A 27,923-nucleotide genomic window follows, 5' to 3' on the forward strand; every position below is an offset into this window, starting at 1 on the left:
GACTAGAACAGTCCCGTTACAATAGGAGTTACAGTCCCAGTACAGTAGAACAGTCCTGTTACAGTAGGAGCTACAGTCCCAGTACAGGAGAACAGTCCTGTCACAATAGGAGCTACAGTCCCAGTACAGGAGAACAGTCCCATTACAATAGGAGCTACAGTCCCAGTACAGGAGGACAGTCTTGTTACAATAGGGGCTACAGTCCCAGTACAGGAGAACAGTCCTGTTACAATAGGGGCTACAGTCCCAGTACAGGAGAACAGTCCTGTTACAATAGGAGCTACAGTCCCAGTACAGAACAGTCCTGTTATAATATAACGTTTAACATTCTTTTGCAGTAAATACTCTTCCAGCTCTGCCCTGAAGAGCAGCAGCTCAGCACCAGCGGCTGGAAGACTGGAGCGCACCGAGCCGGTTGGACAGCCGGCCTGTCACTCAGAGGAGGCCAGTCTGATGTCTGGAATGAGTTTTCGGGTTGCGGTGGGCGGGACAAGCGGCATTGGTCGTCAGCGATTTGCCAAGGGGGCTCCGGGGAGGTGCTGCGGAGACGGATTCGCTTTAAATAGACAGCCAGACGCGTTTTTACCGCAGTATCCCTGATCTCCGTAAGGAAAGCCGGCTCTGTGCTCACCGGACCTTGGAGGGGGGGGAGGGCTTTTAAGGTGCAGGATTGCGGATTGAGGGTGTTTTTATTTTTATATACATATATATATATTTCGGGGTTTGCTGTCATTTTCTACCGGTGAACGCAGAAAAGAAGGAGGAGCGAGAAAGACATTGACAGACCTCTCATAATCCTAGTGTAATAATAGTTCCTTTTAACCCGTTGAAAAAATACAGCAAGCTGCTTATCTCATATTCAACTGCAGGCAGCGACCCCGGGCGAATCCCTGAACCGCAGGCTGTGAAGCCCCAGACTGCAGCTGTTACACCGGGCTCTCCGGGGTGTTATCTGGTGCCGCCAGACGTCCATCGCCAGCGGACCCGCTTGTCCGCGGTGTAGACCCTGCGCCTTCAGGAACACGGGGGCTGAGAGAGAGAGAGACTGCCGCTGGAACTGATCCCCCGGAGCGCCGTCGCTGAGAGACACCCCGCCAGAGCACAAGCGGGGCCACCATGTCGAACAAGAAGGAAAAGAAGACCTGCGGACAGGTGCTGGACGAGTGGAAGGGGTTTGTGTGGAACCCGAGGACGCACGAGTTTCTCGGGCGGACGGCGAGCAGCTGGGGTGAGTCTGTCTCGCTGCCCGTCTGTCTCTCTCCGTCTCTGACTGTCTCTCTCTCCCTCCCTCCCTCCTCCACCTGTCTCTCTCTCTCTCTCGCTCCGTCTGCCTGTCTCTCCCTCTGACGCCCGGCTCGTCTCTCTCTCTCTCTCACACTCTCTCACTCTGTCTGTCTGTCTGTCCCTGTCTCCCTCCCGCACCGAGAGGCGGGTTCGCGGGCAGGTTCGGGCTGGGAATCCGGTCCAGCCCCTGTCCGGCCGGTCCGTCCGTCTGTCCCGGTGCAGGTCCGCCTGTGCTCCAGGCTGCGGACATCACCGCTGCGGCGCAGGGGCGGAATCGGGGACGCGCAGCCCGACTGCAGAGGGCTGGAGCCGCCGCTCAGCCTCGGGCAGGGCTGCGGGCTGCGATGATCGCTGCGGGTGAAGAGCGCCGGCGGGTCTGCAGGGGGGACTGCGGCACTCTGCTCTATTCGCAGCCGTCGGCGGTTCGCCGGCGGCTCCTCTCCGTCGACGAGCTCATTCATCGACCGGTCGCCTCGTCGCTCTTCGGACACGAGCCCCCCCCCGCGAGCCTGCTGCCTGGGGTCGATGCCAGTTTGTTAATTATCTGCTAAAGCGCTGATGGGTTTTCTTGGGCTCGACGGGCCTCTTTAATGCGGATTATGAAACCGCCCCCCCCGCTCCTCGCTAACCCCCCCAGTTGCTCATCTGTCTCTCTCGCCCAGATACCAAGATTTCCCCACGCTCGGCTCGTATTCGCGTGGACACTCGCGGGAATGTGCACCACAGCCGGTGCCGGGCGCAGTTTTTGGCGGGCGGTGTTTTTTTTTGGGGGGGGGGACGGGGACAGTCGCACGTAGCCGCCTACAGACAGATGGACAGAGACGCCGCGCGCCCCGCGTCCTGGGAACGCGCGAGCCTGGCAACGGGACCCCCGGTGTCTCGCCGCTTCGCGCGGGTGTGACGCGGGGCCCCTCGGCTGGACCCCCGGTTCGGGCGTGACAGTCCTCCGTGTCTCTCTCACACACACCCGTCCTCAAGCCCGGGGCCGGCGGGTTCCGGACGCCCGGCGCGGTTCGCGGAGCGAGCGGAAGGCTACTTCGTGGGCTGTTGAAGCAAACCCAGATCCTGTCGGGGTGTCGGTGTGAACGGCAGTGGAAGGGTCACACCGTGTCCGGCCTCTGCTCCGAGAGAGCCCCGCTGGTGCACAAGGAGGCGTCGTCAGCAGTGCGCTGTCCCCGTGCTGAGCAAGGAAAGACGACATGTCGCAGTTTCGAAATTGCGCCTTTTAATGGCTTTGCAGCTGCTAATCCTTTGACTAAAACCGAGGGTGATTGGGCTCTCTGTGCTGCCTTCTCTCTCTCTTTCACTCTCTCCATCCCTCTCTCTCCCTGTCTCCATTATTCCTTCTCTCTCTCCATCGCTCTCTCTGAACCCCTCTCTCTCCATTACTCCTTCTCTTTCTTTCTATCACTCTTCCTCTATCCCTCTTTCCATTTTCCTCTGTCCCTCTCTCTCTGTCTCTCTTCCTCTATCCCTCTTTCCATCTTCTTCTGTCCCTCTCTCTCTTTCTCCATCCCTCTCTCTCCCTGTCTCCATAACTCCTCTCTCTATCCCCCTCTCTCTCCATTACTCCTCTTTCTCTCTATCACTCTCTCTTCCTCTATCCCTCTTTTCATCTTCTTCTGTCCCCCTCTCTTTGTCTCTCTCTTCCTCTATTTCTCTTTCCATTTTCCTCCGCCCCCCCCCCTCTCTCTCTTCCTCTATCCCTCTTTCCATCTTATTCTGCTTATAACACTGTGCGGCTGGTGTAGCCACTGTTGCACGGCAGATAAATAATTCAAATTTTAATTGAATTTTGCCATTAAACTCACAGGGTTATTCATTCAGGAGTCTCCTCCCCCGGCTCTCCCTCGCAGATGAGTGACGTCTGTCAGGAGCTTCTCTGGGAAAGGGGGGCAGTACAGGGGGAGAGGGGCAGTAGGGAGAGGGGGGCAGTACAGGGGGAGAGGGGCAGTAGGGAGAGAGGGGGGGCAGTACAGGGGGAGGGAGAGGGGCTGTAGGGGGAGAGGGGGGCAGTACAGCAACCATATCACCCTGCAACTCACAACTGGCAACCCACTGAAGCTCAGCAGGTGTGAGACCTCCTGGGAAAGCTAAGGTTGCTGCTGGAAGAGGTGTTAGTGGGGCCAGCTGGGGGCGCTCACCCTGTGGTCCATGTGGGTCCTAATGCCCCAGTATAGTGACGGGGACACTATATTGTAAACAGGCGCCGTCCTTCGGATGAGACGTAAAACCGAGGTCCTGACTCTCTGTGGTCATTAAAAATCCCAGGACGTTTCTCGAAAAGAGTAGGGGTGTAACCCCAGCGTCCTGGCCAAATTTACCATTGGCCCTTACCAATCATGGCCTCCTAACAATCCCCCTCTATGAATTAGCTTCATTACTCTGCTCTCCTCCCCACTGAGAGCTGGTGTGTGGAGAGCGTTCTGGTGCACTATGGCTGCCGTCGCATCATCCAGGTGGGGCTGCACATTGGTGGTGGTGGAGGGGATCCCCATTACCTTTGAGTGGAGTGTCCAGAAAAGCACTATATAAGTATATATAATATATATTGCTCTGCCGATCCCTTTAAAAGCTCTGAATCAACCGGCTCCTCCAGGGGGAGAAGTTGAGCTAAATACCAGAACTCTGTTCACTGACCGATTCAGGACAGGGATTCCTTGTGACAAGCGATGACCACATCTGGACTGTGCAACTGACACACAACCTGTGTTCTCATGCTCTGACCCATTAAACAATTGTGGTGAAGAAATAGTCTAGAGCCCTGTGACTGGGCTGTGTCAGTGTGCTGGACTCCACAGGGACTGTGAGAGTCTAGAGCCCTGTGACTGGGCTGTGTCAGTGTGCTGGACACCACAGGGACTGTAAGAGTCTAGAGCCCTGTGACTGGGCTGTGTCAGTGTACTGGACTCCACAGGGACTGTGAGAGTCTAGAGCCCTGTGACTGGGCTGTGTCAGTGTACTGGACTCCACAGGGACTGTGAGAGTCTAGAGCCCTGTGACTGGGCTGTGTCAGTGTGCTGGACTCCACAGGGACTGTGAGAGTCTAGAGCCCTGTGACTGGGCTGTGTCAGTGTGCTGGACTCCACAGGGACTCTGAGAGTCTAGAGCCCTGTGACTGGGCTGTGTCAGTGTGCTGGACTCCACAGGGACTGTGAGAGTCTAGAGCCCTGTGACTGGGCTGTGTCAGTGTGCTGGACTCCACAGGGACTGTGAGAGTCTAGAGCCCTGTGACTGGGCTGTGTCAGTGTGCTGGACTCCACAGGGACTGTGAGAGTCTAGAGCCCTGTGACTGGGCTGTGTCAGTGTACTGGAGTTCACAGGGACTGTGAGAGTCTAGAGCCCTGTGACTGGGCTGTGTCAGTGTACTGGACTCCACAGGGACTGTGAGAGTCTAGAGCCCTGTGACTGGGCTGTGTCAGTGTACTGGACTCCACAGGGACTGTGAGAGTCTAGAGCCCTGTGACTGGGCTGTGTCAGTGTACTGGACTCCACAGGGACTGTGAGAGTCTAGAGCCCTGTGACTGGGCTGTGTCAGTGTACTGGACTCCACAGGGACTGTGAGAGTCTAGAGCCCTGTGACTGGGCTGTGTCAGTGTACTGGACTCCACAGGGACTGTGAGAGTCTAGAGCCCTGTGACTGGGCTGTGTCAGTGTACTGGACTCCACAGGGACTGTGAGAGTCTAGAGCCCTGTGACTGGGCTGTGTCAGTGTACTGGACTCCACAGGGACTGTGAGAGTCTAGAGCCCTGTGACTGGGCTGTGTCAGTGTGCTGGACTCCACAGGGACTGTGAGAGTCTAGAGCCCTGTGACTGGGCTGTGTCAGTGTACTGGACTCCACAGGGACTGTGAGAGTCTAGAGCCCTGTGACTGGGCTGTGTCAGTGTACTGGACTCCACAGGGACTGTGAGAGTCTAGAGCCCTGTGACTGGGCTGTGTCAGTGTATCCAGACCTATCCCTGGTTTCAGAATCAGGTGAGGTTTATAATTGAAAAGGGCTACAGATGTGTTAAAACAAGGGAAAGATGCCAGGAAAGATCGTATTGCTGCTGTTGACCCCTCTGGGGCCTGCGGCCAGGGACATGTGCTGCACAGAGACCGGGACGCAGAGACCACTCTGACCTGGAGCTCTACAGTGTGACTGCCAGACGTAGTCGGAGAACAAACCAGGGTCAGGAAGCCAAGAACCAAGACGTAACTGATCGCAGGAAGACGGGGTAGCTCTAGCCAGGAAACCCTAACACTGAGCACTGGGGAGAGTGTGAAGCAGTATTAAACAGAATGGGGTCAAAGGCTAACTGGGAACCGTGGGGGAATGCGAGGTGGAATGCCGAGTCCTCCGGGGGCGTGGCGCAACAGTGGGGTGTCACAGTGCAGTGCTGATAGAGAGCTGCTGGATAACCTGTACCCCCAAAATATTTCACAAGGACTCATTCCTAGTGTCCAGGATGCCCTCTCCTCCCCTCAGACTCTCCACTCTGATCCTGGCAGGACAGCTAAGCTCATTAAGCCTGCTCATAAAAACCTTTTCAATTAGCAAACAGCTATTTATACAGGTGCGGGAAGACCTAATCTTCGATCTCTCACCCCAATCCAGATTAAGGGTCTTTCAGTGATGACGGTGTCTGAATGTGTAGCCCGTGTGTAGCTCAGGCAAGCAGACAGTATGTAGGGAGTGAGTAACGAGTCGTTCTGGTGTGTGTGTCGGGCGGTGTAGTGAGTTTGCAGTTAAGATGAGTGTAGCGCATGTGTAAGGTTTGTGTAAAGAGTATGTAGAGGGACTGGGGTCTTAATTCCCGTCGCAAACCAGGCAAATGCAGTACGACGGGGCTGGAGCTTGTCAGCTGCTATATCACAGAGCAGAAGGGCCCCATCTTATATTCCTGTAGCTCCTTCCAGCCTCTCCTACTGCAGTGCTCCCCTCTGGGGGGGGGTGTCTGTGGGGTGTGGCAGAGCCCTACTGCTCAGACAGGAGAGAGGAGCTACAGCCCTGAACCAGCTCAGCTCAGAGAGAGGGGAGAGTGCAGGCAGGGTTAGACTGGGACTCTGATTGGGACCTGCAGCCCAGGAAACTGCGGTCAGCTCCCCAGTTCCCCTGGCCAGGGATCAGTACTGAGAGGAGCTGCAGAGTCCTGCCCCCTCTATGCAGCTGTCTCTGTCTCTCCAGCATCACTGAACAAGTGGAGCACCTCCTGCCTGCCTCCAGTGCACAGTGAGATCAGGGTAAAAGCACAGTAAATCAGGATAAACACATTGAATCAGGGTAGATGCAGAGGGAGGTGAACACAGAATATCAAGATAAAAGCACAGTAAATCAGGGTAAAAGCAGATGGAAGTGAACACAGTCAGAGTACAAGCACAGTAAATCAAGGTAAATGCAGAAACAGGTGAACACACTCAAACAGTGTAAAAGCACAGTAAATGAAGGTAAAAAGAAGAATAAGGCATACACAATAAATGAAGGTAAAAGCTCAGTTAATCAGTGTAAAAGCAGAGAGAGGTGAACACGGGGTAAGAGCACAGTAAATGAGGGTAAAAGCACCATAAATCAAGGTAAATGCACAGGGAGGTAAACAGTCAATCAGGGTAAAAGCACAATGAATAAGAGCTAAATGTAGAGGGAGATGAACACAGTCTATCAGGGTAAATGAGTGTAAAAATGGTGTAATCCAGGGTAAAAGGGAGGTGAACGTGGTGCAAGGTGTTGGGAAACCATGATGAAACCAGTCTCCTGTGGAATCAGCAGTGACCCATGGTGGAATCCCAAAGGACAGACTGGAAAAGTGTTGGATGAGCTTGCAGAATGCCTTAGGGACTGCAGGGATTTTCCTGGAAAGGCTGGAGTCTCGCAGAGCAGGGAACCCGCGCTGATTTAGCTGAGATCGGCCTGTTGAGAGGAAAGGAGAGGGGGAGGGATGTGTCAGTTCTGCAGGAGCTGAATAATTGATGTGGGCAGTCTGGAGAGAGGCTGCAGGCTGCAGGGACACACAGGGCAAATTAGGTTAAAAAACCCTGCAGTCGCCCTGCGCCAGGCAGGAGAGGGGGAGGACTGGAGAGAGAGGGAGAGAGGGAGGACTGGAGAGAGAGAGAAGACTGGAGAGAGAGAGAAGACTGGAGAGAGAGGGAGAGAGAGAAGACTGGAGAGAGAGAGGGAGAGGGAGGACTGGAGAGAGAGAGAGAAGACTGGAGAGAGAGAGAGGGGGAGGACTGGAGAGGGAGAGGGAGGACTGGAGAGGGGGAGGACTGGAGAGGGAGAGGGAGAGGACTGGAGAGAGAGGGAGAGAGAGGGAGGACTGGAGAGAGAGGGAGAGAGAGGGAGAACTGGAGAGAGGGAGAGAGAGAGAGAAGACTAGAGAGAGAGAGAAAGAGGACTGGAGAGAGAGAAGACTGGAGACAGAGAGAGAAGACTGTCTAGAAGTCCAACATGCTATCCATTGCGCCACAAAGCCTGCTAAATTTGCTTTTTTGCTTTGGCAACACTGATTGTACCCATCGGTCATGCTAATAAAGCACCTTGAGAAAGGACTGGAGAGAGACACGGAGAGAGAGGCTACATGTCAGAGCAGAAAGTCTGGGGCAGCATGCAGTCTAATTCAGGGTTTAACCCCATAGAGGCGATCCTGTACCTTTGACCTGCTCCCCTACAGCTGCAGCCATGTTCCAACGCTCCCCCAGCTCCACTCCACACAACGACCGAAAACTGCAAAATACCCTCGAGGCTCTGACACCGCCACCCCAGCGGAGATGTCAGTGGATTTCAGAATCACAGGGCACAGATGGAAACCACCTGTTCGCCATATACAGTATAAACTGAGAACCGGGGGCATGACTTTGTGCAAAGGGTGGTGTGAGCGTGGAACAAGCTGCCCAGCTGCATTGTAGAAGAAAATACCCTGGTGCCTCTCAAGAAACGACTGGATGAGATCTTCTAGGCAGGACAGGAGGAAAGTCTTTAGACAAAGAGTGGTGGGAGGGTGGAACCAGTTGCCCTTCCGTGTTGGAGAAGCAAACACCCTGGCAACTCTCAAGAATCGACTGGATGAGGTCCTCCAGGCAGGACGAGAGGACTTCTTTACATTAAGAGAATGAGAATGTCTGAAGGAGATCCTCAGATTGAACGGCTGAATGAGATCAAGAGATGGGCCAGATGGCCTTTTGTGACTTGTAAGTGTCCTAGAGAGAGAGGGAGGGCGAGAGTGTGGGCTGGCCACTATAGCCAAGGGCCCAAGAGAGGAAGGAGAGATGGAGGGAGCGAGGAATGGCACCCTTTCATTCCGATTCCTTCTGCTCTGCTGCAGCACAACAGATTCTCCGGAGAGAGAGAGAGAGAGAGCACCGGTGCACCGGAGAGGAACTGACAACGCCTCAGGCCCGATAGTTCAGACACACACAGAAATGGAGGACAGAGCCCCTTCCTCCCCTCTCTCTGTCTTCCTGCACCTTGTCTTCACACGCACTCGTGGGGCGTCGCTGTGAGCCCCTGGAAGAGCCGTGACTTCGTGGGGATGCCTCTGGGCTAGGCGGGGTTCCTGTCTCCTGGGGTAGAGTCCCCCAACTCCGGCCCCGCGATGTTGCAGTTCCCGAAGCAGCCTGCGCACTCCTGCGCTGCAGCATAACCGCACCCTTCCAGCAACACAGCCTACCTGTCCTCGGGCCTCTAGTAACACCTGCAAAAGGAAAAGCTGTTTCCTGTATCCCACAGCTGGCAGCTTGTTCCAAACACCTCCACCCCCCAACTCTTGGTGTAAAGGAGCGCGATCATTCCTATTTCTTTATTTCCGCTTGTGTTCTTGGATCCTTGCTTCTCTTGATCCCGAATCTGTCCTCTGGGTCGACTTACAGTAGTCAGTAACCTTTCAGGATTGGAAAAGCCTGAATCAAGTCTCATCATAATCTCCTGTGTTCTGAACTAAAGAGGTTCAGAGGAGCTTACAAAGGTACATCATGCACTGAACCCTGTCTGCACTCCTGCCCAGAGCAACACAGCACTGTCTAATGTCCCTTTGTGTCACTGCGGTATTCTGTGATAAAATCACAGTAAAGAGCAGTGAAATAAGGGTAAAAGCACTGTTAAGGGTTGTAAACCACAGTAGGTCAGTCTAAAAACACAGCAAAGACCGAATTAAACACAGTAAAGCACTGGGAGATCAGGGTAAAAGCACAACAAGGTGCAGTAAAGCACAATGATTTTAGGGTAAAAGTACAGTACATCCAAGTGAAATCAGGGTAAACGCAAAGCACAGTGCAGTGCAGTAAAGCCCAGTGAGATCAGGGTTAACACACAGAATAGTGCAGTACAGCCCAGTAAGATCAGGGTATAAACACAGTACAGTGCAGTACAACCCAGTGAGATCAGGGTAAAAACACCGAACAGTGCAGTACAGCCCAGTGAGATTAGGGTATAAACACAGTACAGTGCAGTACAGCGCAGTGAGATTAGGGTAAAAGCGCAGTACAGCGCAGTACAGCTCAGTGAGATCAGGGTAAAAGTACAGAACAGTGCAGTACAGCCCAGTGAGATCAGGGTGAAAGTGCAGTACAGTGCAGTACAGCCCAGTGAGATCAGGGTATAAACACAGTACAGTGCAGTACAGCCCAGTGACATCAGGGTAAAAGCACAGAACAGTGCAGTACCCGCCTAGTGAGATCAGGGTAAAAGCGCAGTACAGCCCAGTACAACCCAGTGAGATCAGGGTAAAAGTACAGAACAGTACAGTACAGACCAGTGAGATCAGGGTAAAAGTGCAGTACAGTGCAGTACAGCCCAGTGAGATCAGGGTAAACACACAGAATACTGCAGTACAGCCCAGTGAGATCAGGGTAAACACACAGAATACTGCAGTACAGTCCAGTGAGATCAGGGTAAAAGTGCAGAACAGTGCAGTACAGCCCAGTGAGATCAGGGTAAAAGTGCAGAACAGGGTAGTACAGCCCAGTGAGATCAGGGTAAACACACAGAACACTGCAGTACAGCCCAGTGAGATCAGGGTAAAAGTGCAGTACAGTGCAGTACAGCCCAGTGAGATCAGGGTAAAAGTGCAGAGCAGTCCAGTACAGCCCAGTGAGATCAGGGTAAAAGTGCAGAGCAGTCCAGTACAGCCCAGTGAGTCCTCTGACCCCTCCTGCTCGTCTGTGAGCCCTGTCGGTGTGACGTGTCCACTGCCGCCACCTTGATTCTCCGAAAACGCAAACCTGCTCTCAGCTAATCCTCTGACCTCCTGCCCCTAATCCCCGAGCCCCTCCCCCAGCTCCCCAGCACCCCGCCCTCTCCTCCACAAATCTCTTTCTTCTTGTTCTTTGATAATTAATCTGGACTCTGTCCAGACCTGCAATCCTGGATTAATTTTTTTGTTCTTGTTTGGCAGAGATGGGGGGGTGGGGGTGTAGAAAGGATGCTGTTTTGTGTGTGTTTGTCGAGTGTGTATTTACGGTGTGTTTGTTGTATGCGTATATGTGCGTTGGGAGTATGTTTTGTGTGGTTGCATGTTGTGAATGTGTAGGCTGTATGAGTAGATTGTGTGTATGTTGTGTTGTGTGTGTTTGTTGTGCGTGTGTGTGTGTGCACACACTGGTTAGAAAAGATCCAGTCTGCTGGAAACAGATGAGCAGTGAAAACAGTGTTGTGATAGTGAGGATGGGTTCCCCGTAATCTGTCCCCAAACCTGCAGGTTTTCATTCCAGCTCAGCTTGTTGCTTCTTAGAATCCTTAAGTGAACTAACGAGCTACCTGACTGGGAACTGTGAAGTTGTTCTTTTCTGCTAGGGACCTGGAGAGCTCGGGTTTTTTACAACACTATTGTTCAAGGCTGAGCTCAACATGCCGAGGAACTGAAAACAATCCAAGAGTCCAGATTAGCCCTTTAATTAGGTCAGTTCCGGGTTTAATTATGTAAATGAGATGTGTGGAACTGCAGGACCCATGTACTATAGCAGCACACTAAGGGGGCACTACCCGCGCTGCTGTCCATCAGAGGGCGCAGTGTGCTGTGTGGGGAGCGTTGCCTCAACGAAGAGCTGAGGGGTGGGCCTTTATGTCCAACCTCAAGGAAGAGCCCCACTGCTGAGAGGCCCTGTTGCGTCAATGGGCATGGTGCTGGGACAGGCTTCCTGCTGTTCATCTGTGATGGGTGCACACTGCCCTGTGCTTGTGTCTATGCACGAGGGTGTGTGTGTATATGTCTGTGCTTGTGTCTATGCACAAGTAGGTGTGCGTGTCTGCCTGTACTTGTGTCCATGTGTGTCTGCCTATGCTTGTGTCTATCCACAAGAGTGTGTGCCTGCACGCCTGTGGTTGTGTCTATGCACAAGGGTGTGTGCCTGTACGCCTGTACTTGTGCCCATGCACAAGAGTGTGTGCCTGCACGCCTGTGCTTGTTCCCATGCACAAGGGTGTGTGCCTGCACGCCTGTGCTTGTTGCCATGCACAAGGGTGTGTGCCTGCACACCTGTGCTTGTTGCCATGCACAAGGGTGTGTGCCTGCACGTCTGTGCTTGGGTCTATGCACAAGTGTGTGCGTGCATTCATCCGTTTGAGTGTTCTGATATATTACTGTCAAATCCTATTCATCATGAGAGAAAATGTCCCACAAAGACAGCACCTCCTGCCAGACTGGTGTCCCCACAGTGGAAACAACTCCTATATAAACCAACCAGCATGTCTTCCCTCTTAAGGGGTATGTGTGTGTGAGTTTGGGACAGGAAGTGATGACAGAATGAGAGTGTGTGTGGGGGGGACTAGGCCAGCTGGTGCCCATCCCCTCCCCCTCAGATCTGTCCAGAAGTTTGGGTTGAGCAGAGCGCGGGGTGAGGGGGAGGCAGTGACCAGGCGGGCTCCAGATTACAGAGGATTACAGCTTTAGCGGGTCTGGCCTGGCATGCGGTCAGCGGCGTGCTTGGACTCCACAGGGGGTGGGGGTGGATGGAGGAAACAGTGGGGGGCTCCAAGTGGCTCCAGCGGTGCAGGATGGACTCCAGACTCCAGGGATTGAAGGTTCAAGGTTGAGATTCCCCAGGGGAGTGTGTCGTAGGAGGGTGAATGGTCCTGTGCACACTGGTGGGACACAAGCAGTTTCTCTATCGGAGAAGGCCTGGGACAGTAGACTGCTCCAGTTAGGCCATTAATTTGTTTGGTTAGCCAGTTAAGAGACCCAACAACCCTCAACCCGTCATGCACATGATGCTGTAGACTGTGGATGACTACAAGCCCACCCACCAGGACCAGAGCTGGACACCCACTGCAGCAGAGCGCCCCCTAGTGCCTGCTAGCTTTGCGTATCAGAGTCATCATAAAGCTGTCATGAATCATGACATGGGGTGTGCTCTCGTCTCTCCACAGCCCTCATCCTGGTCTTCTACCTGGTCTTCTACACCTTCCTGACTGGCCTGTTCTGCCTCACCATGTGGGTGTTGCTGCAGACTATGGACGACTACAAGCCCACCTACCAGGACCGGCTGGCCACCCCAGGTACACTGCTGTCCTAAGCACTGATGAGTGCCTGGAGAAGTAACCTTCCTGAGAAGGTCACTGCTGTAGAATAGTGCACTGACAGACACTGCTGTAGAACAGTGCATTGACAAACACTGCTGTAGAGTAGTGCACTGACAGGCACTGGTGCAGAACAGTGCACTGACAGACACTGCTGTAGAACAGTACACTGACAGACACTGCTATAGAACAGTGCACTGACGGACATTGCTGTAGAACAGTGCACTGACAGAGACTGGTGTATAACAGTGCACTGACAGACACTGGTGTAGAATAGTACACTGACAGACACTGGTGTAGAATAGTGAACTGACACACTGCTGTAGAACAGTGCACTGACAGACACTAGTGTAGAATAGTGAACTGACACACTGCTGTAGAACAGTGCACTGACAGACACTGTTGTAGAACAGTACACTGACAGACACTGGTGTAGAATAGTGAACTGATACACTGCTGTAGAACAGTGCACTGACAGACACTGTTGTAGAACAGTACACTGACAGACACTAGTGTAGAATAGTGAACTGACACACTGCTGTAGAACAGTACACTGACAGACACTGGTGTAGACCAGTACACTGACAGACACTGGTGTAGACCGGTACACTGACAGACACTGGTGTAGACCGGTACACCGACATTCACTGCTGTAGACCTGTACACTGACAAATACTGGTGTATAATAGTATACTAACTGACACTGATGTAGAACAGTACACTGACAGACATTGGTATAGAATAGTGCACTAATTGATACTGGTGTAGAATACTGCATACAGTATACATCAGTGTGTCTAGTCTTGCACACTGATACTGTATGTTTGTATCCTGATAAATCAGTGTGTCTGGAGTCTTGTCACTGATATGCAGAGTGACAAGCTGATGGAAGAGTGATCTTGCAGCATATGCTCTGACTCGAGCTGTCCCTCTGTGCCTTCTGTACAGGACTGATGATCCGGCCCAAGTGTGAGGCCCTGGAGATCGACTATGATATTGCCAAAACGGAGAGCTGGGATGATTACATCACTGCACTGGACAGCTTCCTTGCCCGTGAGTCCTGGTGTGGGGAGCGAAGAAGAGAGTGAGAGTGTGTGTGTGCTTCTGGGGAGTGAGTAGAGAGTGAGAGTGAGGGTGTGCTTCTGGGGAGTGAGTAGAGAGTGAGAGTGTGTGTGTGCTTCTGGGGAGTGAGTAGAGAGTGAGAGTGAGGGTGTGGTCCCCTGGGGAGTGAGTAGAGAGTGAGAGTGTGTGTGTGCTTCTGGGGAGTGAGTAGGGAGTGAGAGCGAGGGTGTGTTCCTCTGGAGAATGAGTAGAGAGTGAGAGTGAGGGTGTGCTCCTCTGGGGAGTGAGTAGAGAGTGAGAGTGTGTGTGTGCTTCTGGGGAGTGAGTAGAGAGTGAGAGTGAGGGTGTGGTCCCCTGGGGAGTGAGTAGAGAGTGAGAGTGTGTGTGTGCTTCTGGGGAGTGAGTAGGGAGTGAGAGCGAGGGTGTGTTCCTCTGGAGAATGAGTAGAGAGTGAGAGTGAGGGTGTGCTCCTCTGGGGAGTGAGTAGAGAGTGAGAGCAAGGGTGTGCTCCTCTGGGGAGTGAGTAGAGAGTGAGAGCAAGGGTGTGCTCCTCTGGGGAGTGAGTAGGGAGTGAGAGCGAGGGTGTGCTCCTCTGGAGAGTGAGTAGAGAGTGAGAGCAAGGGTGTGCTCCTCTGGGGAGTGAGTAGAGAGTGAGAGCGAGCGTGTGTTCCTCTGGGGAGTGAGTAGAGAGTGAGAGTGTGTGTGTGCTCCTGGAGAGTGAGTAGAGAGTGAGAGTGAGGGTGTGTGTTCCTCTGGAGAGTGAGTAGAGAGTGAGAGTGTGTGTGTGCTCCTCTGGAGAGTGAGTAGAGAGTGAGAGTGTGTGTGTGCTCCTCTGGGGAGTGAGTAGAGAGTGAGAGTGTGTGTGTGCTTCTGGGGAGTGAGTAGAGAGTGAGAGTGAGGGTGTGTTCCTCTGGGGAGTGAGTAGAGAGTGAGAGTGTGTGTGTGCTTCTGGGGAATGAGTAGAGAGTGAGGGTGAGGGTGTGTTCCTCTGGGGAGTGAGTAGGGAGTGAGAGCGAGCGTGTGCTCCTGGAGAGTGAGTAGAGAGTGAGAGTGAGGGTGTGTTCCTCTGGGGAGTGAGTAGAGAGTGAGAGCAAGGGTGTGCTCCTCTGGGGAGTGAGTAGAGAGTGAGAGTGTGTGTGTGCTTCTGGGGAGTGAGTAGGGAGTGAGGGTGAGGGTGTGTTCCTCTGGGGAGTGAGTAGAGAGTGAGAGTGAGGGTGTGTTCCTCTGGGGAGTGAGTAGAGAGTGAGAGTGAGGGTGTGTTCCTCTGGGGAGTGAGTAGAGAGTGAGAGTGTGTGTGTGCTTCTGGGGAGTGAGTAGAGAGTGAGAGTGAGGGTGTGGTCCCCTGGGGAGTGAGTAGAGAGTGAGAGTGTGTGTGTGCTTCTGGGGAGTGAGTAGGGAGTGAGAGCGAGGGTGTGTTCCTCTGGAGAATGAGTAGAGAGTGAGAGTGAGGGTGTGCTCCTCTGGGGAGTGAGTAGAGAGTGAGAGCAAGGGTGTGCTCCTCTGGGGAGTGAGTAGAGAGTGAGAGCAAGGGTGTGCTCCTCTGGGGAGTGAGTAGAGAGTGAGAGTGTGTGTGTGCTCCTGGAGAGTGAGTAGAGAGTGAGAGTGAGGGTGTGTGTTCCTCTGGAGAGTGAGTAGAGAGTGAGAGTGTGTGTGTGCTCCTCTGGAGAGTGAGTAGAGAGTGAGAGTGTGTGTGTGCTCCTCTGGGGAGTGAGTAGAGAGTGAGAGTGTGTGTGTGCTTCTGGGGAGTGAGTAGAGAGTGAGAGTGAGGGTGTGCTCCTCTGGGGAGTGAGTAGAGAGTGAGAGCGAGCGTGTGTTCCTCTGGGGAGTGAGTAGAGAGTGAGAGTGTGTGTGTGCTCCTGGAGAGTGAGTAGAGAGTGAGAGTGAGGGTGTGTGTTCCTCTGGAGAGTGAGTAGAGAGTGAGAGTGTGTGTGTGCTCCTCTGGAGAGTGAGTAGAGAGTGAGAGTGTGTGTGTGCTCCTCTGGGGAGTGAGTAGAGAGTGAGAGTGTGTGTGTGCTTCTGGGGAGTGAGTAGAGAGTGAGAGTGAGGGTGTGTTCCTCTGGGGAGTGAGTAGAGAGTGAGAGTGTGTGTGTGCTTCTGGGGAATGAGTAGAGAGTGAGGGTGAGGGTGTGTTCCTCTGGGGAGTGAGTAGGGAGTGAGAGCGAGCGTGTGCTCCTGGAGAGTGAGTAGAGAGTGAGAGTGAGGGTGTGTTCCTCTGGGGAGTGAGTAGAGAGTGAGAGCAAGGGTGTGCTCCTCTGGGGAGTGAGTAGAGAGTGAGAGTGTGTGTGTGCTTCTGGGGAGTGAGTAGGGAGTGAGGGTGAGGGTGTGTTCCTCTGGGGAGTGAGTAGAGAGTGAGAGCGAGGGTGTGTTCCTCTGGGGAGTGAGTAGAGAGTGAGAGTGAGGGTGTGTTCCTCTGGGGAGTGAGTAGAGAGTGAGAGTGTGTGTGTGCTTCTGGGGAATGAGTAGAGAGTGAGGGTGAGGGTGTGTTCCTCTGGGGAGTGAGTAGGGAGTGAGAGCGAGCGTGTGCTCCTGGAGAGTGAGTAGAGAGTGAGAGTGAGGGTGTGTTCCTCTGGGGAGTGAGTAGAGAGTGAGAGCAAGGGTGTGCTCCTCTGGGGAGTGAGTAGAGAGTGAGAGTGTGTGTGTGCTTCTGGGGAGTGAGTAGAGAGTGAGGGTGAGGGTGTGTTCCTCTGGGGAGTGAGTAGAGAGTGAGGGTGTGTGTTCCTCTGGAGAGTGAGTAGAGAGTGAGAGTGAGGGTGTGCTCCTCTGGGGAGTGAGTAGAGAGTGAGAGCGAGGGTGTGTGTTCCTCTGGGGAGTGAGTAGAGAGTGAGAGTGTGTGTGTGCTTCTGGGGAGTGAGTAGGGAGTGAGAGCGAGGGTGTGTTCCTCTGGGGAGTGAGTAGAGAGTGAGAGTGAGGGTGTGTTCCTCTGAGGAGTGAGTAGAGAGTGAGAGTGAGGGTGTGTGCTCCTCTGGGGAGTGAGTAGAGAGTGAGAGTGAGGGTGTGTGTTCTTCTGGGGAGTGAGTAGAGAGTGAGAGTGAGGGTGTGTGTTCTTCTGGGGAGTGAGTAGAGAGTGAGAGCGAGGGTGTGTGTTCCTCTGGGGAGTGAGTAGAGAGTGAGAGTGTGTGTGTGCTTCTGGGGAGTGAGTAGGGAGTGAGGGTGAGGGTGTGTTCCTCTGGGGAGTGAGTAGAGAGTGAGAGTGAGGGTGTGTGTTCCTCTGGGGAGTGAGTAGAGAGTGAGAGTGAGGGTGTGTGCTCCTCTGGGGAGTGAGTAGAGAGTGAGAGCGAGGGTGTGTGTTCCTCTGGGGAGTGAGTAGAGAGTGAGAGTGAGGGTGTGTGTTCTTCTGGGGAGTGAGTAGAGAGTGAGAGCGAGGGTGTGTGCTCCTGGTTCCCTCAGCACAGTGTCTGAACGCCCCTGCTCTCTGGTCTCTCTCCAGCCTACAACAACAGTATCCAGGTGGCCAACAATGACCACTGCACCCCGGGACAGTACTTCATCCAGGAGGACAGCGGCGAGGTGCGGAACAACCCCAAGCGCTCCTGCCAGTTCAACCGCACAGAGCTGGGCAGCTGCTCCGGCCTGGAGGACAGGACCTACGGCTACCAAAACGGCACACCCTGTGTCTTCATCAAACTGAACAGGGTGAGGGAGAGGAGGGGGAGGAGGGAGGAGACGGGGGGAGGAGGGGGAGGAGGGAGAGACGGGGGGGAGGGAGGATAGAGGAGGGAGGGAGGAGAGAAGGAGGAAGGAGAAAGAGGGAGAGAGAGGCAGAGGAGGAGGGAGAGAGGGTGGAGAGGAGGAGATAGAGAGGGGGATGGAGGAGAAGAAAGAGAGGGAGAGAGAGGGCACAGGGCAGAAAAGAGCAATAACATGTTGGCTGCGTGTAAAAAGAAGTGACCAAAACTCCAACCACCACAAGGCCCTGCTGAGCCAAGAGCCCCTCAGCCACTGACACCAGCCAGCCTCAGGACAGCACAGCTAAAACAACACCAATCAGAATCAACCAAAACACTACACAAGCCGAACAACACTACCTCACCCACTGGGTGACAACACAAACAAGACAAACTGGAATGCTACAGAATCCTAAACGGACAATACACACTAGCCGAATATCTGACCAGGGTATGAAATAACAAAGAGAAACAGACCCTGGCGAAGTACAGGCTCAGTGACCACAGCCTAGCCATAGAAACTGGGCGACACAGGCAGACCTGGCTGCCCAGAGAGGACAGGCTCAGTGGCCACAGCCTTGACACAGCAGACCTGGCTGCCCAGAGAGGACAGGCTGTGCTCCCACTGCCAGTGAGGAGAAATAGAGACAGAGGTGCACTTCCTACTGCACTGTGACAGATACTCTGGGATTAGAGAAACATTCTTCCCTACAATAACAAATCTGATCCCAGAATTCCCACTCCTGCCAGAATCAGGGAGGAGGAAACTCGGTTGAACTGGATCTCCTGTCCCAGCCTGAGGAACAGTGAGCCTGTCTCTCAGTAATGCTCCTTATGCTGTATGTTGAAATTGTAAATGTCTATAGATGTTAATAATAATAATAATAATTGCTTACACTTACAGTGCCTTGCGAAAGTATTCGGCCCCCTTGAACTTTTCAACCTTTTGCCACATTTCAGGCTTCAAACATAAAGATATAAATTTTTTATTTTATGTGAAGAATCACCAACAAGTGGGACACAATTGTGAAGTGGAACGAAATCTATTGGATTTTTGAAACTTTTTTAACCAATAAAAAAATGAAAAGTGGGGCGTGCAAAATTATTCGGCCCCTTTACTTTCAGTGCAGCAAACTCACTCCAGAAGTTCAGCGAGGATCTCTGAATGATCCAATGTTGTCCTAAATGACTGATGGTGATAAATAGAATCCACCTGCGTGTAATCAAGTCTCTGTATAAATGCACCTGCTCTGTGATAGTCTCAAGGTTCTGTTGAAAGCGCAGAGAGCATCATGAAGACCAAGGAACACACCAGGCAGGTCCGTAATACTGTTGTGGAGAAGTTTAAAGCCGGATTTGGATACAAAAAGATTTCCCAAGCTTCAAACATCCCAAGGAGCACTGTGCAAGCGATCATCTTGAAATGGAAGGAGTATCAGACCACTGCAAATCTACCAAGACCTGGCCGTCCCTCTAAACTTTCAGCTCAGACAAGGAGAAGACTGATCAGAGATGCAGCCAAGAGGCCCATGATCACTCTGGATGAACTGCAGAGAACTACAGCTGAGGTGGGAGAGTCTGTCCATAGGACAACAATCAGTCTTACACTGCACAAATCTGGCCTTTATGGAAGAGTGGCAAGAAGAAAGCCATTTCTCAAAGATATCCATAAAAAGTCTCGTCTAAAGTTTGCCACAAGCCACCTGGGAGACACCCCAAACATGTGGAAGAAGGTGCTCTGGTCAGATGAAACCAAAATCGAACTTTTTGGCCACAATGCAAAACGATATGTTTGGCGTAAAAGCAACACAGCTCATCACCCTCAACACACCATCCCCACTGTCAAACATGGTGGTGGCAGCATCATGGTTTGGGCCTGCTTTTCTTCAGCAGGGACAGGGAAGATGGTTAAAATTGAGGGGAAGATGGATGCAGCCAAATACAGGACCATTCTGGATGAAAACCTGTTGGAGTCTGCAAAAGACCTGAAACTGGGACGGAGATTTATCTTCCAACAAGACAATGATCCCAAACATACAGCAAAATCTACAAAGGAATGGTTCACAAATAAACGTATCCAGGTGTTTGAATGGCCAAGTCAAAGTCCAGACCTGAATCCAATCGAGAATCTGTGGAAAGAGCTGAAAACTGCTGTTCACAAACGCTCTCCATCCAACCTCACTGAGCTCGAGCTGTTTTGCAAGGAAGAATGGGCAAGAATTTCAGTCTCTCGATGTGCAAAACTGATAGAGACATACCCCAAGCGACTTGCAGCTGTAATCGCAGCATGGCTATAATAATGGCTCTACAAAGTATTAACGCAAGGGGGCCGAATAATTTTGCACGCCCCACTTTTCATTTTTTTATTAGTTAAAAAAGTTTCAAAAATCCAATAGATTTCGTTCCACTTCACAATTGTGTCCCACTTGTTGGTGATTCTTCACATAAAATAAAAAAATTATATCTTTGTTTGAAGCCTGAAATGTGGCAAAAGGTTGAAAAGTTGAAGGGGGCCGAATACTTTCGCAAGGCACTGTATATAGCGCTTTTCTGGACACTCCACTCAAAGCGCTTTACAGGGAATGGGGACTCCCCTCCACCACCACCAATGTGCAGCATCCACCTGGATGATGCGACGGCAGCCATAGTGCGCCAGAACGCTCACCACACATCAGCTATCAGTGGGGAGGAGAGCAGAGTAATGAAGCCAATTCATAGATGGGGATTCTTGGGAGGCCATGATTGGTAAGGGCCAATGGTAAATTTGGCTAGTACACCCCTACTCTTTTCGAAGAAACGCCCTGGGATTTTTAATGACCACAGAGAGTCAGGACCTCGGTTTTACGTCTCATCCGAAGGACGGCGCCTGTTTACAGTATAGTGTCCCCATCACTATACTGGGGCATTAAGACCCACATGGACCGCAGGGTGAGCGCCCCCTGCTGGCCCCACTAACACCTCTTCCAGCAGCAACCTTAGTTTTTCCCAGGGGGTCTCCCATCCCTTCAGTGGGCTGCCAGTTGTGAGTTGCAGGGTGATATGGCTGCTGGCTAATGTTGTGGCTATGTTGTCTTTATTGTATATGCTTTGGCAACACTGTAATTTGTTGGTCCTGCCAATAAAGCTGTTTGAATTGAATTGATAGGTCAGGTCAGCAGGAGAGAGGGAGTGACAGGTGAATTAAATGGAGGGAAAGATCAGAGGTGGGATAGGAGGAGAGGAATGGGTGGGAGGGATTATAGTAAACTCTGTGTGCCTGACTCACTCCCTGAATGTGTTCCAGGTGATCGGGATGAAGCCGGGAAGCGGAGAGTCTCCATATGTTACCTGCGGAGCCAAGGTAAGTGTCTCCCTGTGTTTACCTTCTCTCTCCTAGCTTACTCTGCCCCCCTCCATCCCTCACTCCTCCTCTCCTCCTCCTCCAGTCATCCCTCGCTCTTTCCAAACCTCCCCCTGCACGATAACACCACCCCTGACCCCCTAACCCCGACCTCCGACCTCCAACCCCTGGTATCACTTCTGTCTGTCATTCCACTGTGTTGTCGTTTGTCGGGCTGCACCATGGATCTCCATGTCCTCTCACCCCTTCGTTTCTCTCATGTTCTGTTCTTTTTGTTCTTTTGTCTGTTTTTTTGTTGGCGTCTGTCGCTCTCGCCTTCTGTGCTTCACAGAGGTACAAAGTTGGCAAAGACGAATGGGTAAGAATGCCAGGGAGGGAGGGGGAGAGAATCAGGGTCAAGGGTCAAAGGTCAGGATTAGGGCTAGCAGGGTGATGGCTATGTACAGCACAGTAGTAACCTTTAGCAATAACCTTTAGTAGTGACCTTTAACCTCGGGTCAAGCCTAGATTTAGGGTTCACTGTAGTGCTGGCTTCTTCCAGTAGGTGCATGCCCACCTCCTTCTCCCTCTCTGGGCCGCACTGCTTGTGTAGAGCACTAGTGGGGATCCTGGGGTTTATCCGACTAGTGCCCAACACTCATACACACACACCTCCAGTTCAGCAACTGACACACACACCTCCAGTTCGGTTCGGCGACACGCACAAATACACACCTCCAGTTCGGCGACACACACACACACCTCCACACCTTTCCTGCTGCCTGGCTGTAACTCTCCCTCCTGCCCCACAGAAGGAAGATTCGGACAAGATCGGGATGCTGGCCTACTTCCCCCCCAACGGCACCTTCAACCTCATGTACTTCCCCTACTACGGCAAGAAAGCCCAGGTGGGTCCGTGCCCTGGTCTCCGCTGGTTCTGCCCTCGGAAACTTCAACTGCGCTCTGAAACTCCCAGGGCTGTCCAGTCCCTGGTCCTCGGGGGACCTGTTGTGTCCCAGAGTGTCTGCAGGAATCCCAGGTCTCCTCACAGAACCAGAACCGGGTGAATAGCCCCAGGAAGAGTCTGGGAGAAGCTGGGCCCATTAAGCCGATAACGAGCAGACTGGGGCCTGTTTACAGAGCGGAGCTGGAACATGACCCTGCAGACACACCAGCCCCTGCAGGACTGCGCAATCCCTGCTTGAGACCAGTAGGGCGGCGGTGTGGAGCAGAGGGCAGGACCTCTGGACTTGTTCTGATTCCAGATGGGAAACTGCTGCTGTACCCCTGAGAAAGGTGCCTCACCCAGAATGCACCAGCTGCAGATCTTTGTGTTTTTTTAAAAAAGGTAACTGTAAGGGGAACACGGTGGTGCAGGGGTTAACATTGCTGCCTTGCAGGGCTGGGGCCCCTGGATCAATTTGTGGGGTGCTGTCTTTGTGGAGTTTGTATGTTCTCCTTTTGTTTGTGTGCGTTTCCTCCCAGAGACAGTCTGGTAAGTTAATTGGCTTCTGGGAAAACTGACACTGGTATAAGTGTGTGTGTTTATGTCAGTCTGCCCTGTGATGGACTGGCATCCTGTCCAGCGTGTATCCCGCCTTCCACTCAATGCTTGCTGGGATAGGCTCCGGCTCCCCTGCGACCCAGAACTGGATGAAGTGGTTATCCAAAGTGATGTGATGATGTACCTGTGACCCCCATTAGCCCTTAGACACCCTGGGAGTGCCTTTAAAACTGAAAGCAGGGGGCATTTCTTTACACAAAGGAAGGTGGGGGTGTGGAGCACGTTGTCCGGATGTGGTGTTGAAACCGATGCCCTGGTTTCTCTCAAGTAACAACTGGAGGAGATCTACAGTCAAACAGCCGCTAGAAATGGCTTTGAAAAAGGGAGCAGTTCTGGTTCAGATGGGGATTTTTTAAAGAAGGTGCCCGAGTCCCTGAAAGGGCTCTCCCTGGGTGTGAACGCCAGTGGGATTCTGGGCTCTCAGGGAGCTGCCGGAGTGAGTTCTGAGCATGAATGAAATCCCACGTGGTAGCCATGTTCCATCGCCAGAGCCTAAAGAACGGCTCCAGTATTTCCACTTCAGGGATTAAAAGCACAAAGTACAGTTCACTGACACGTCTGCAGGGCTCATGAGTCCTTTATCTCTCTCCTTCCTCGATCTTTCAGTCTCTCATGCTCTTCCCTGCTCTCTTTCAATCTGTCTCTCTTCTTCCTCTTTCTCCTCTCTCATTCCTTCCACTCTTTCCTCCCTCTGTCTCCTTCCTCGCTCCTCCCTCTTTGTGTCCTCTCTCCCACTCCCCTTTCTCCACTCTCCCCTGTCTCCCTCTCTTTCTCCTCCCTCTCGCCTCTTCTCTCCTCTCTCTCTCAAGTTCAAGTTCCAAGAGCTTTGTTGGCCTGACCGATTCATTACTGTTGCCAAAGCAGGGTCCATGACCAGCACATGCTCTCCCTCTCTCCTCTCCCAGGTGAACTACTCCCAACCACTGGTGGCAGTGAAGTTCCTCAACATCACCTTCAACAGCGACGTCAACGTGGAGTGTAAGATCGTGGCCAGAGACATCAAGGTGGACGCAGAACAGCGTGACAAGTTTGCCGGTCGCGTCTCCTTCAAGTTAAGGATCAACAAGAGTTAATTTGCCCAGAAGCACGCACACAAGTACACACACACACTCACAAAGACACACACTAATGTAGATCTGTACAAAGTGAGAGATTTGCAGAGCCACGCTGTATTAAAACAATCAGCCTACAACACATGGACAGTGCAACACAAAGACACAACACAGAGCACGGAATGAGAGCAGACACTAACACACCAGTACCGTATATGGGCACGGCTTGGGGCTTGTGCAGATCTTGCATGGCCTGAGACAGATTCTCGTGGGGAATTCGGATGTTGGGGAGGGGACGCATTAGAATTCGGGTTTGGCGGGATCTTTTTTAATAAAGCAGGGCTCAATATATTCCTATCAAAACATGCTGTGTTACAGTTGGATCGAAGCTGTAAAGAAAACCTCAAGAACACACACACATGCACTGACGACTTTGTCGATGGACTGTTGCCGAATGACAGTATCCTGTAATGCGACCCTCCACCCAACTCCCCCCCCCCCCCCCCATGAATCAACCTTACCCCCCCTAAAAAAATCATCGCATTACCTAAAGAGAACATATCTATAAATGTGTGTATGTGTACATGCGTACGTTACCCCACAGGACTGGGAGTTCTTGGCTGAGATGGGGAATTCTTAGGGATGCTGGATCCGTGGACACGGGCTGTGTTGTTGAATGTTCCTGGTCTGTGATTAGAGCAAAGCAAAGTTGTCCATAATTCTGCATCCTGGAGGAATACTGGAGCTTGGCCTATCCTGGGTTATTCTGTGGGGAGATGTATGTCATGTATAGATCGTTTCTAAATGTGTAAAGCAGATAAATATATATATATTTGTTTTTGTATTAATTTGCACTGGACAGAGCGGGATATTCCCGCCTATGGACTAGAGAGGGAGAGCGGAGGGATTTTGCTCCATTGTCATTCCCATTTTTCCAACGGATTCCCACGCCATTGTCTCTGTGCTCCACGCTGAACAGCTCCAGTGCCTCTGCTTGTTTCCTGTACCGCGCAAACCCGTCGTTTTCCATGTCTGCAGACCTGCTTTGTGTGCGTTTGAGTGTGCAGACACAGAAACTTTTCCCTAAATACCTGTGTCCACTGGCTCCAGGCATCAGTGGACACTGGTGTGTGTATACAGTGTCTCCTATAGGAGTCTGGACACTGGTGCGTGTGTGTACAGTGTCTCCTATAGGAGTCTGGACACTGGTGCGTGTGTGTACAGTGTCTCCTATAGGAGTCTGGACACAGGTGTGTATATGTACAGTGTCTCCTATAGGAGTCTGGACACAGGTGTGTATATGTACAGTGTCTCCTATAGGAGTCTGGACACAGGTGTGTATATGTACAGTGTCTCCTACAGCAGTCTGGACACTGGTGCGTGTGTGTACAGTCTCCTACAGCAGTCTGGACACTGGTGCATGTGTGTACAGTGTCTCCTATAGGAGTCTGGACACGGGTGTGTATATGTACAGTGTCTCCTACAGCAGTCTGGACACTGGTGCGTGTGTGTACAGTGTTTCCTATAGGAGTCTGGACATGGGTGTGTATATGTACAGTGCCTCCTATAGGAGTCTTGACACCAGGTGTGTATATATACGGTGTCTCCTATAGGAGTCTGGACACAAGTGTGTATATACAGTACACAGTGTCTCCTATAGGTTTCTGGACACCAGGTGCATATCTACAGTGTCTCCTATAGGTGTCTGGACACCAGGTGTATGTGTATATACCATGTCTCCTATAGGAGTCAGGATACCAGGTTTGTATATATACAGTGTCTCCTATAGGTTTCTGGACACCAGCTGTGTGTATATACTGTATCTCCAATAGGTGTCTGGACACCAGGTATGTATATATACAAGTGTCTCCTTTACGTTTCTGGACACCAGGTGTGTGTGTATATTCAAATGTCTCCTGTAGGTGTCTGGACAGCGGGTGTGTGTATATACAGTGTCTCCAATAGGTGTCTGGACAGCAGGTGTGTGTATATACCGTGTCCCCTATTGGTGTCTGGATACCAGGTGTATGTTTATACTGTGTCTCCAATAGGTGTCTGGGCAGCAGGTGTGTGTATATACTGTACAAGTGTCTCCTATAGGTGTCTGGACACCTTGTGTGTGTGCATATACAAATGTCTCATGTAGGTGTCTGGACACCAGGTATGTATATACTGTGTCTCCTATAGGTGTCTGGGCAGCAGGTGTGTATCTGTACAGTCTCTCTAATGGCTGCAAATGAGGTATATATATCCAGAAATTCATGTTAGTGTTCGCCCACCTGATACATACGTACTGTGTATACTCTATAACGCTTGTACAGATACTTATTGGAGCCAGAGAATTATTTACTTATTTGTTTTTGCTAGTTTATTTATTGACTGATTGATTGTGACAGATTGTTTTGAACAGTGTAGGAGTTTGTTGTTTGTTGTAGAGCATTGTCCTAGAATATATCCATGTGCGATTCCATAAGTATCCTTCTGCAAGTTACTGGTGCGGTTAGCAGGAATCTATAGGTCCTATCCATGACATTCCATAGACATCTCAATACATTCCCTAACTCCAAGATGTAAGTCAACAGAATTGACAGTGCACAGTGAACAGGCCTTGGAGTTTGTGGCTTTACCACCAGGGGGCACTGAAACTCATTCTTTGTGAAGTGCCCTCTGTCATTTTCTGTGGGAGCTCTTGGCCTGTTATTTTTGGTGTGGGACCTAACAGAGCTGTCAGAGGGGTCAGTTTACCTTCAAAGCTGAATCCCTACACCAGCCTCGCATCAAATGAAGTGGTGCCGCCCCCTGGTGGTGAAAATGTGCAAGGTCTGGGATGCATCAGGGACTCCTGCAGCCCAGGTGACACAGTGTGGGAGGTCTGTACAAGCAAACTGCAAGAGGCAACTGAAGAACAGGACGCATATCAGCTGTCACATATCACATTTCTCTGAATCATGTCCAACATCTCGCCCATCGGTTGATATTTATTACCTTTTTTATCTTCTTGTCGTCGAGTTATTTTGGGGGCCCTGGAGCATCTATAGAAGCAATATATTCTGCGCGGCTTTAATCGGTGTGTTTTGTTAGATTAGAATCGCGAGAGACGGGACGAACACGCACACGTAGGAAAAATCTAGAGATTGTTTTTCGCCGAAAATCCAACCGAAGGTGGAGGCCGTCAGTTTCTGCCGACGGTTTTCCAGCAGTGCTCAAGAAGTGGGGGGGGTGAGTTGAGTGAGGAGCGTCTCCCATTCTGAGGCCGGGACAGACCTGGAGATCTGGGGGGGGGAGAGGGGTGCGGCAGAGCCCTACTGCTCAGACAAGTGAGAGGAGCTACAGTCCTGAGCCAGCTCAGCTCAGCTCAGCTCAGCTCAGAGAGAGGGGAGAGTGCAGGCAGGGTTAGACTGGGACTCTGATTGGGACCTGCAGCCCAGGATACTGCGGTCAGCTCTCCAGCTCCCCGAGAGAGAAGGTGAAGCGTCCTGTGTCGGCCACAGGCCGGGGCGGCAAGCTGGAGAGAAACAGAGCCAGGTGTATCTCCAGCACCACTGAACAAGTGGAGCCCCTGCTGCCTGCCCGTCCCCCCACCACCACCAGGGCGGCGACAATACGCCAAACCCTGGGCAACCTGTGGGACGCTCTTCGTAAAACCCCCATCACATTGACAGGAGAAGACACAGATGGCACAACACCGAGCACATAAGGGAGCCGGCTCGAGCACAGCAGCACCATATCTCCTTCTGTGCGAAATGCAGGGTCTGCCTCACACGTACCCGGCAGAAGGACGATGCGCATGCCAGTTTAAAATCCATTTCCATCAAATTGGACCCGATTTGAATTCGTCCCGCTCAATACCGAACTTGAAACAGAGACACACTGAGACTACCCCTTACTCTTTCCATCTCTCCGTCTGTCCAGTTTCCTTCTCTCTATCGTTCCCTCTTCCCTTCCTCTCTCTCTCTCTCTCTGAGATCAGTGCAGAACTGACAGACTCATTCCTCACAGGCGAACCTAGTGTTTACTCTGCGCTAGTGGGCTTCAGCAGCAGTCCGGCGGCGGTGTGATCCACCAGTGATGGCATTCGAGAAGGGGGATGAGACCCCAATGCCGGCTGCTCCCCCACTCCTCCCCCTCTCCCACCCCAAGTCATCCTGTTCCTTTCCTCCTCTTTTCTTTTGAAAACATATATATATATACGTATATAAAACATATAAGATGAAATAAATGAAAAACTACATGAAATACGATATTTAATGCCTGTTATTGAACTGCTGGATTCTAAAAGAGAAATAAAAATAAAAAGTGAAATCCCAAAAAAAGAAAATAAAAGGATTTTGTGTTTAAAAACCCACTTTGTCCTGCTTTATTTCTGCCCGTGGAGAGTGAAGAGGAATACAGAGGATGTCCTCTTTTATCCGGACGGTTCTGCAGGAGGGTGGATCGGTGGGGCAGTGCTGGGGCCCTGGGTTCAAGTCCTGACCTGGGGTGCTGTCTGT

General features: G+C 51.9%; 1 protein-coding gene across 6 annotated transcripts; it reads left to right on the forward strand.

Moving 5' to 3' along the window:
* Positions 1-549: 549 nt before the first annotated feature.
* LOC148672531 (sodium/potassium-transporting ATPase subunit beta-2-like) lies at positions 550-27,774 on the forward strand. Of its 6 annotated transcripts, XR_015935817.1 has the most exons (10): positions 550-1,228; positions 12,622-12,750; positions 13,720-13,824; positions 17,261-17,466; positions 20,782-20,838; positions 21,170-21,196; positions 21,630-21,725; positions 23,287-25,093; positions 25,135-25,222; positions 25,266-27,774. XR_015935817.1 is itself a non-coding variant. In XM_088628353.1 (8 exons), exons 1-8 carry the CDS (start codon positions 1,117-1,119, stop codon positions 23,452-23,454), a joined length of 900 nt encoding a protein of 299 aa, XP_088484479.1. In that variant the 5' UTR covers positions 550-1,116; the 3' UTR covers positions 23,455-27,774. The 6 variants fall into 6 exon arrangements, 2 of the variants coding, with proteins under 2 accessions (XP_088484479.1, XP_088484480.1); XR_015935815.1 differs by having other exon boundaries at positions 23,287-25,413; positions 25,457-27,774; XR_015935816.1 differs by having other exon boundaries at positions 23,287-25,222.
* Positions 27,775-27,923: the final 149 nt, after the last annotated feature.

The sequence above is a fragment of the Lepisosteus platostomus genome, chromosome 4, assembly GCF_059453375.1.
Source record: "Lepisosteus platostomus isolate fLepPlt1 chromosome 4, fLepPlt1.hap1, whole genome shotgun sequence".
NCBI lineage: Eukaryota > Metazoa > Chordata > Actinopteri > Semionotiformes > Lepisosteidae > Lepisosteus > Lepisosteus platostomus.